The following is a 9,785-nucleotide window of genomic DNA, read 5'->3' as shown; positions in this document are numbered from 1 at the left end:
ACAGCCCTCTGCTCGTTTCTTAAGACTCATGATTTACCCACACCTTTGGAGCCCCGAGATGCCTTATTTGGGGGGCGTACAAATGCCATACAACTGTACAAGGCCGCCGGTGAGGGTGAGAAAATACACTACTATGACTTCACCAGCCTGTACCCTTTTGTGAACAAAATGAAGTTGTACCCACTGGGTCATCCCACCATCATCTATAGAGATTTTAAGCCCCTATCCGAATACTTTGGGCTTATCAAATGTGAAATCTATCCGCCTAAGCAGCTCTACTTCCCGGTGTTACCATGTAGAGTTGATGGTAAGCTGCTGTTCCCCCTCTGTCGGACATGTGCGATGTTTAAAGAGGTTGCGGGGTGCAGACACACCGATGAACAAAGGATGCTCACAGGGACCTGGTGTAGCAACGAGGTACAAGCTGCCTTAGAGAAAGGGTACAGGTTAGGTAGAGTACACGAAGTGTGGCATTTTAAGAGCACTACAACACAACTCTTTGCCCCCTACATTAATTTGTTTCTCAGAGACAAACAGGAGGCCTCAGGGTATCCTGAATGGTGTACTAGTACGGGTGCAAAACAGAAATACATCGCCGACTACTACGCTCATGAGGGTATCCGTTTACGCCCCCACCTGATAGAGGTCAATCCTGCACGCCGACAGTTAGCCAAACTCTGTCTCAACTCCTTATGGGGAAAATTTGCACAGCGCACAAACCTTTCAAATACTACCTTAATATCAGATCCTGATGAACTGTTCAAGTACCTGTTTGCCCCCTGCTACGAGGTGTCCAGCTGCGATTTTATCGATGACGATACCGCGGCTTTGTGTTGGAAATATGCCCAAGAGTACCCCACAACGAGTAACAACATAAACATTTTCATAGCATGCTTCACGACAGCCCACGCTCGTCTAGAGCTTTATGGGGTTATGGATAAGCTCCAGGATCGTTGCTTGTATCATGATACAGATTCAGTGATTTTTCTCAGCAAGCCTGGGGATGAAGACCCTCCTCTAGGAGATTATCTAGGTAATCTAACCAGTGAGCTAGATGAGGATGAGTATATAAAAGAATATACTTCCTCAGGGCCTAAAACATACAGTTACCGTACCAACAAGAACAAGGTTTGTATGAAGGTCAAAGGGATAACATTAAATGTCAGCAACACCCTAAAAATCAATTTTGATAGTCTGAAGAATCTGGTGCATGAATACGCTACAGCAGACGATTCTGAGAATGCTAAAACCATAGTCGTGAACCAGCCCTGCATAGTCAGATCCAAAAAGAAGTGGGAAATCACAACCCAACCTCTACATAAAACATTGCGAGTTGTTTTTGATAAAAGGGTCCTGACCAGCGACTATAAAACACTGCCTTATGGTTATTAGCCCCATTAGAGAGACAACCGCCACAACATGGACACCCGGTTACAGCACCCGTTCTCCTGCGTTCTAGCAGGCCCCTCAAACTGCGGTAAAAGCTACTTTATAAAAAAGCTCTTAGAAAATGCCGACTCTGCTTTATCACAAACCCCTAACAATATTGTATGGCTTTATTCATGCTGGCAGCCTCTTTATACAGACTTGGGCCTGCGGTCCCCCCATATCAAATTTATAGAGGGTATACCGGATAACCTAAACGATGATGAGCTACTGCCCCCAACCCTTGTAAATTTGATAATTGTTGATGATCTGATGCGTGAAGGGGGTGATCATCCCGAGTTAGAGAGAGCTTTTACTCAATATTCACATCATCGTAATCTAAGCATCTGCTACATTGTGCAGAACTTGTTTTACAAGGGCAAGAACAGTCGGTCTATAGCTCTCAACGCTTCATACCTTGTTTTATTTAAAAACCCCCGTGACAAACAACAAATATCCGTCATAGCTAAACAGATGTACCCCGGAAACACACACTATTTCATGGAGGCCTTTAGCGACGCTACATCAAAACCCCACGGGTACCTGCTGGTAGACTTAAAAAATGAAACTCTAGAAGACTATAGACTAAGGGCTGATATTTTTCCCCCAGAGCTCCCTGTAGTTTACACCCCAAAGCCCAAGACTAGGCCCTATAAAAAGCAACGCTGATGTCTTTTAGAGCCATTTACAGTTCAGCCATTATAACGCTCAGTGGTGACCATGTCTGACCGCCTACGTCGCAATCTAGCGCTCCTGAAAATGCTTGCTACCGCCAGCCCCCAACACAGAAAGGCCATCCTGGGCGCCGCTTCTGACGATTTAGTGTCTGCCATTTCAGAAATAGCCCTAAACACCCTAAAAGGCAATGTTCCTATATCAAAGCGTCAGTTACATGTGTTGAAGAAGAAGAGGGGTCTTATCAGGAAGCTCAGTAATAAAAGGGCCTCGCTCATCACAAAGAAGAAGCTGGTGAAACAGTCTGGGGGTTTTATAGGTAACTTGTTGGGCATTGCTATACCTATAATTACAAGCCTCATCACGGGGCGGTGATGGAACATGCCACAAAAATGTATCTGGTGCCTAGACAGCAAATGGAGCATCTGGGGTCTTCCTCGGACAACGCCTGGGATATACGTAGAAATGAGACTCTACGTCTGGATACTGAAATTCAAGACATTTTGAGCAGGACTGATCTAAATCCCTACGACAAGGCTAACCTTTACACAGCCACTCTCAAAAAATTCTTAAATTCATACACCCTATGGAATACCGAGAAAAACAAGCTGACTCTATACACCCCAGACTCTGAACAACCACCAGCTCCAGCCAACGCCCCGCAACCCCTGCAGCCGCCTCCCGATCTTGCGACAGCCTCAGATACCTTTGTTGACGATCTCTTAAAAAATATAAGCCAGAGGCACAGAGGGGCTGCGCAGATGCTAATGAGTAAACTAGCCGCTTCTAAAGACCTGACCTCTTGGAATGAGCGAGGTGAATTTCTCTACAAGGGACACCCGGTTGCAGGGTCACACATGTACGATCTAGTCAAAGGTCTCACGCACCCCAAAATCCTAACGCCTCAAAATGCACCGAGAGGGTGGGAGCTGTTTCTGCAAGCCGCTGCTGAACTCAATATACCCTCCACGCTCGTTGGGAATAATGAACACCGAAGACTGTTAGACACTTTGAAGGATCCCCTACTACCATCGCCTACAGGTTCTGAAGCTCGAAGGCTATCCCCGACATGGTCGACCCCTGCACCTAAGGCACCACCGCGCAAAAAAAAGACTATGCCCAAACCCCTCCCGTGGATTACGCCTTGATGGGGCCGCAGACTTTTCGAATAATTGCGTGTATTATATGTATAAACGTTCCGGGTGTTTTCTACTTCATTGGTTTCTTCAATAAAGTTTGTGAAACTAATGACCCCACTACCAACCTGTTTGTAATAAACACATGTTATAACTTTTCAATCCGTCTCAGTCATCTTTTAAAACATTTAAGGTGTATGTATATTGAAATACGGAGTCTGAATACATGTTTATTTTAAAATATAATGTCTTTATTTTACATGTTCAACATTAAGCATACAACTGTTATAAACCCTTACAGTTTTGACAAGCTGCATATTCTATTTTCAAAGGTCTGACCGGCGACCTTGTGTTTTCTTTTACATATTTCACAACTATACTGTCATTGTTAACAAGATCCCTCGAATATAGATTTAAGAAATTTCTAAACGAAACACCCTCTGACATTTTACTGATAAAATAAATACAGTGTTCCCCGCATGTGATGGCCGTGGAATCCTGCACCCTCAGCTTGTTATACTCCACCACCGCTGCAGCTTTTTTCACAAACTTGAATATGGGCCGTGTATAGAGTCTGTGTTCAGGGAACTCTGCTGTACTGTCAAACACTGTAACCTTGTCCCTAGCTATAAACAAGGCGGCCCAGTGTGTCCCCGCCTGGTCATGCGGGTCTGTGTTAAAGACTAGGGTGCACGGTCTTTCTGGCCCTATTTCGCTTGGTAACCCATCGCTAGGGAAAACACCCAAAAAGTATTTCCTAGCGTATTTATGTCTGTTTAAGAAGTCACGTATCTGCACAGTATCCATTTCGCAAATGTTTTTAAAGATAGTCAAACAAAATCTGTCTTGCGTGGTTGATCTGAATGATGCTGTCGAATACAGAGAATACGACCATGTTCACATTAGCAGCCAGCGGGTCGGCGAAACGTATTTCAGCTTTTAGATTCCCATTTTTGACCAGGTTGTAGTGATCGCCATCTTCCATGTCCGGTGTCAGGTCGAATGCGAACAGCGTGTATCCGCTCCCATAGCCTTCTCTTGACACGGCTACACCACAGTCCCTTTGATGCTTTCCTGTTATCGAAACCAGACCCTGATATTCCCTGATGTAATGCCGGGCTGCAAAACTGGGTGTGTAGGGTTTTGCAGGAATCACATTACCCTCATGGACCAGCGCCGCGTAGTTGATGTTGTAGTGTTTAAAATTGAAGGGGTTTGAGGCATAGGTACCGCTAAAAGCTGTATTGTCCACAAAACCTATGATGATGAGTTTGGGTAGCTGTCCCAGAAATAAATTCTGCTGCTGTGTTAAGCGGGTTCCTGCAGGTATACTGAATACCTTCAGAGATACTCTTTCCACAGCGTACTTGGCGTTGGATATTTGTAAAGCTTCGGCGTGCGCCAACCTGACGCTCGGTGACACTTTCACTCTCTTTACAAACAGGCTCGCGGACAGGATGCTCAGTTTGTAGTGTTCCGCATCCCCGCTGATGAGGCAGAATGAGTCCTTGTTGCGAGTGAGCTTGAGCTTAAGATCAATTCCGTTGATGAGCAGTTTATCTTGGAAGAAGAGGTCTGAATGTATGCGACCTAGGAGGTCAAAGGTACGACTACTTCTCGCCTGCCCCGCTCTTTTTATAAACCCCTTATTGGCTCCATCCAGAGTTGTGATTTCAAACTGTCCGTATGTATCCCGGTGAAACAGACCCGCTGAAAGTTGTGTGTCAAGGGCATCGCTACTGTAATTTAGAATGCTCTCAATGTAGGCTCTGTAGGCGTACATGTTATCATTCTGGGTGATGAGTCGATCACCCAAGGTGATGTCCACTTGGTTAAACAGGGTAGCTAGAGGGTAAGCGATCGTTGCCACTCTAGCGTCGTCTTCAATGTCGGTCCCATCGGCTTTGACGATTTTACACATAAGATGTAGCAACGTGTTGTTGAGATCCAAATACATATCCGTGGACCCTGACACAAAAAACTCTATGGGGGCCAGCGGCGTCAATGCTGCTAAAGGTGATACCTCCATGAAGAAGCTGTTTTCGATGCTTGTCTGCGTGGGTTTTAGACTAAACAAGTCTAACTCTGATTTGGCGCACTCTCCAGATCCACAATGTACGAAGGCCATGGCTGTGTTTACGAGGCTTTAAAAAATATTTACTTTAGAGCCGTTTCGCTTCTTGGCAGCTCTCTTCCTTCTTGGGGCTCTTCTTTTCTGAGTGCGTTTTGAAGAGCTCCTCCTTTTTTTATAGGGGGCCGGAGGGCCCCTGCGTCTGGAAACCCCGCGTTTCCTTTTGACACTCGCGCGTGGTTTATACATCAAACCCGCTCCTTCTTGAGGTTGCTTGTTCATGCGCTCTGCAACCGCCGATGTAACAGACCCCACCACCTCCTGGGCAATGTTCGAGGCAGCCGCCTTAACATGGGGTTTTGCAATTTCATAGCCTCTTCTCAGGAAAGGCATAGCTCTTCTAAACAGACTTCTAAAGAATCCTCCTAATCCAGCCCCGTACATAACAGGTGACCCTTGAAAGTACGGCGGTCCTCCATAACCGGCTTGACTTCTGTAATAGTCTCTGTACATAGACGGATCTCCGTAGGTTTTCATAACCACCATTGCTGCTGCTTAATATCCCCTGTCGTGTCTAGGCCTTAAATGAAGTTTGACAATAACTTTCCCGTATTTAAAGGCCACCGGCTCAGACTGATCATCGTAGATCATAATTGAAATAGTGTCAAAATGGTTTTTAGAAACTGCGACGTAGTCAGGTTTGTTAAATTGGATGTTGACCATGGTATTATTATCACCCTGTACATGAACACATCTTAACAGCGGCGAGTAACTATCCCCGATCCTCTGAGCCTCTACAATATCACCATACACATAGAGCGTGTAGAAACCCCCGTTAATATCGGGGCACGTGTGATCTTGTTCCACCGGACTTTTCACATGTTGTACTGTCCCTAAAACCCTTTTTAATTTACCGGAGCAGTTAAACAGAGTATTGCGGTTTATGGATTTGAGAAACACCTTCCTTCTAACGTTATCTAGCACCAGATGAATATTCGGCAGCGGTTCTAGGGCAGCTATGGATTTGTTGATGGCTTCGACAACGCTTGAAACGCTTGGGTAGTAGCCGTGAGGGAAGGATACGTTTAGGACCTTGGGGTCCTGTTCACGCTTGAATTGGAACTTGGTTTCGGCCGCTGTAAAGGTATTCCATGTTCTAGGGTACTGGATTTCTGTTAGGGCAACCTCCCAGTCCCCTTTCAGGTCCACAGGCTTAGCCAGTTTGACGGTGTAATTAGAAATCTGATTGTTGGGGAACATGCCCTTAGAGGCGTTGGATGGTAAGGTTATATAAAAGGGTTTTGTCTCCATCGTATCAGCTGCTTTGAGCTCACACACCCTTCAGGGAACTGGCCAACACCCAACTGTTAAATTTCTCAGGCCACCCCCGCCATTTGACATATGCCTGGCTCTTAGCCCCGATACCTTTCCTTTTCAGAACCTTTTCAACCCTGTACACCCTGTCCAGATCATCTGGCACTTTTTGTAACTCTTCCTTGTAAAAAACCCCAGACACCGTTTCCCCATCGTAGTCCTTTAACCTGTAAATATACAGCCCTTCCTTAAGCTCCACACTTTCCACTATAAATATTTCATCGCTAAAAGTCTGCTGGTAACCCTTCGTGAAGACTCCTTTCAATTTTGAAATCCTTACGTGGTCACCTTTTTTAAAAACAGGCTTCTTCACCTTTGTATCGAAATTACGACCATACACATTTCTCCAAACAGTTAACGAATTACTAGGTGTCACATCTTCGGGGGCCCTTTTGATGGTCCTATGATAACTGGCATTATATACAGCTAAGAAAGCCTGCAGGACATCCACGTATCTGTAGGTGTTGTGGGCCGTAAAATACCTCCACATCTTAGACTTTAAGGTTCTGTTAAACCGTTCTACAACAGCTGCTTTTACCTCCGTGTGTGTTACAAAATGTTGAACATTGTATTGCTTTAATAATTTCTGAAATGCCTTGTTTAAGAATTCTTTTCCGGCGTCTGTTTGAAGTTTTTGAGGAATACGCCCCTTATCGAAGATGGCTTTAAAAGCGGCTGTGACGCTAGACCCACTTTTATCACGCAGCGCCTCTGCGTAGGCGTACTTGGACAACACATCTATGACGGTTAATATATAACAAGATCCGTTGTTATGTTTTGCTATATCTTGTAGACTTATTATGTCCGCTTGCCATTGATAATCTATTTGCGCATTAACAATTGTTGGGCGTCTCTTAAAATGTCTTCTGGCCGGTTTATGGAGTGAATACGCCTCCTCGCCTGATAACCAAGTCTTCACAGCTTCTCTGCTTACCGGCTCCTTTTCATCCACAGCCCTTCTATATAGAGCTTCGGCGCTCCCAAAGCTACCAACCCCCCGAGTATCGTAATAAAGTTTTCTTAACACGCCCCCCTGCATGTTATCAGCCGTTACACACTGCAATGAATGACGCTTGTTTTGTGTAAGAACATTTTATTAAAAAATAAAGACTATTAGCAAAATCATAGACATTGGTTTCATATCTTTTCACATTCTGCATAGTACGACTTAACACAGCGTCACCCTTTTGGGTTTAACATTCTACTAGTTTGTTCTAAATACACGCTATCATGTAACGTTACATAAGAACCTGCTTAAAACAGTCTTCGGGGGGCCAAAGACCCTGCTAGTCTATTTGTTTTATACACATTACACATACGCCTTGCTATGAGTCTTTCTATCATCCTTCTATTGAAAGCAGTGTCCATTCCCTGCATAACGGTTAGTTTTGAGCTCGGGTCTAAGGCGTATCGGATCTCATTGAGTGCCCCTATCAAGATCATCAACATATCGGGGTGGACATCTTTCTTTTCATTGTACAAACCATACACAACCCTTAGCAGTTTATATACCTTGTAAGGGTCTAGCAAAGTACAAATATAACGTATTGTTCTTGTTCTGTATGATTCACACAAGCATTCGTGCGCCGCCTGCTGAGGATCTTTGATTCGATGACCTTGACAAAGGCTGTAATAGTCCCGTTTGACACAATTTAGTACCACCGACGCGGCGAAAGCCTTCACTGCCTGTCGGACGTCGTCGGGCAATCCTTGCTCTTCCTTTTCACACGCGTCAGAGCCGCATACACACTTGTCGCAGCCCTCACGGTTTTGACATATGGAACTTTCAGTTTGTTTTGAACACCACAGACAATTGAAAATTACATTGTTCGCTTTTGCAGGTCGCCACCCTGACACATGCCTCCACTCTGTAGCAGACCTTTTGGGGGTCTCTCTCTAGGTTCAAAAGACGAGAGAACGAAACACGTTAGTTGAAGAAATAACATACATCATTTTTTGTAACTATCTGCTCATAACATTTTCCTACTAACCTCTGCATTTTCACAGCCCTCTGCGGCGGCTCTGAAATCTTGAGAGTCGCTAATGTCCTGCGAGGCCCCATCATCTTCGACGCTTGTCCCAGGCTGTTGCAGACCTTCCTTCTCTGCAGCCGTATTCTCCTGAAGGTCCATGTCTTCATAGACGGGTGTGTTAGGGGGTTCTACAGCCTCTTTAGCATAGCGCATTATGGAGTATGTGCATCCAGCGGGTTTTGCTCTCTATGGGGTCAAAAGAAGACAGAATGACAATACGCTAGCTGAAGAAATAAAATACATCATTTTTTTTGTAACTACCTGTTCATAACATTTTCCTACTAACCTCTGCGTTATCACAGCCCTCTGCTGCGGCTCTGAAATCTTGCGAGTCGTTAATGTCCTGCGAGGCCCCAACATTTTCGACGCTTGTCCCGGTCTGTTGCAGCCCGTCCTTCTCAGCATCCGTATTCTCCTGAAGGTCCATGTCTTCACAGACGGGTGTGTTAGGAGGTGCTACAACTTCTTCAACGTCCTCCATGTCCACTGAGCTGAGGCCAGCAAGCACACTGTCACTACACGATCCCTCACTTTCGCTGCTGTCGCCCTTAACCGGGACCATCCGACATCCGTAATCCTTGAGCCTAAGTTCTTCCATAGGCCTACACAGGCCGGTGCCAAAACCAGTAACGTCGCAGCCCATATCCCGAGGTGTTTCTTGTTGAGCATTCTCGTCCATTACCAGAGGTGTTAAGCTGCGGTAATATCTATTAATAAGGGCCTGGGAGCCATCCACCCCTGTGCTTTTCACGAACGGGTTGTATCTCTTCATTTTGGCTGTGGGTCCCTTTTCGTATTCAAACGTCTGCTTGCTGTGCACGGCTCTTGCCACATGCTTATATGTATTCTAAGAAGCCACAACCCCTAAAAGAGGCGTACACCTCTACAACACAACACGGTCACGTGGCCTCAGGACTGCCCCCGCAGCTGTTCCCCTGCAGCTGTCCATTTTTGCGGCCAGGCCTGTCAAATTTAAGGCCACAAGTTTAAGACTAGGCCTGTCAAGTTTAAGACCAGACCTGTCACTTTTGCGGACACAGACCTGTCACTTTTGCGGACACAGACCTGTCA

The 9,785-nt window shown here is 45.5% G+C and overlaps 1 protein-coding gene across 1 annotated transcript; it reads right to left on the bottom strand.

Annotated features, from left to right (window-relative positions):
- Positions 1-7,820: 7,820 nt before the first annotated feature.
- Positions 7,821-9,141, bottom strand: LOC146834585 (uncharacterized). The gene is made up of 2 exons (XM_085599930.1): positions 9,001-9,141; positions 7,821-8,577 (listed from the first exon to the last, which is right to left on the bottom strand). Exons 1-2 carry the CDS (start codon positions 9,139-9,141, stop codon positions 7,936-7,938), a joined length of 783 nt encoding a protein of 260 aa, XP_085456056.1. The 3' UTR covers positions 7,821-7,935.
- Between the last annotated feature and the right edge of the window lie 644 nt (positions 9,142-9,785).

The sequence above is a fragment of the Triturus cristatus genome, chromosome 4_2 (genome assembly GCF_964204655.1).
Source record: "Triturus cristatus chromosome 4_2, aTriCri1.1, whole genome shotgun sequence".
Classification (NCBI taxonomy): domain Eukaryota; kingdom Metazoa; phylum Chordata; class Amphibia; order Caudata; family Salamandridae; genus Triturus; species Triturus cristatus.
This window is presented reverse-complemented; position numbering and strand designations above follow the sequence as displayed.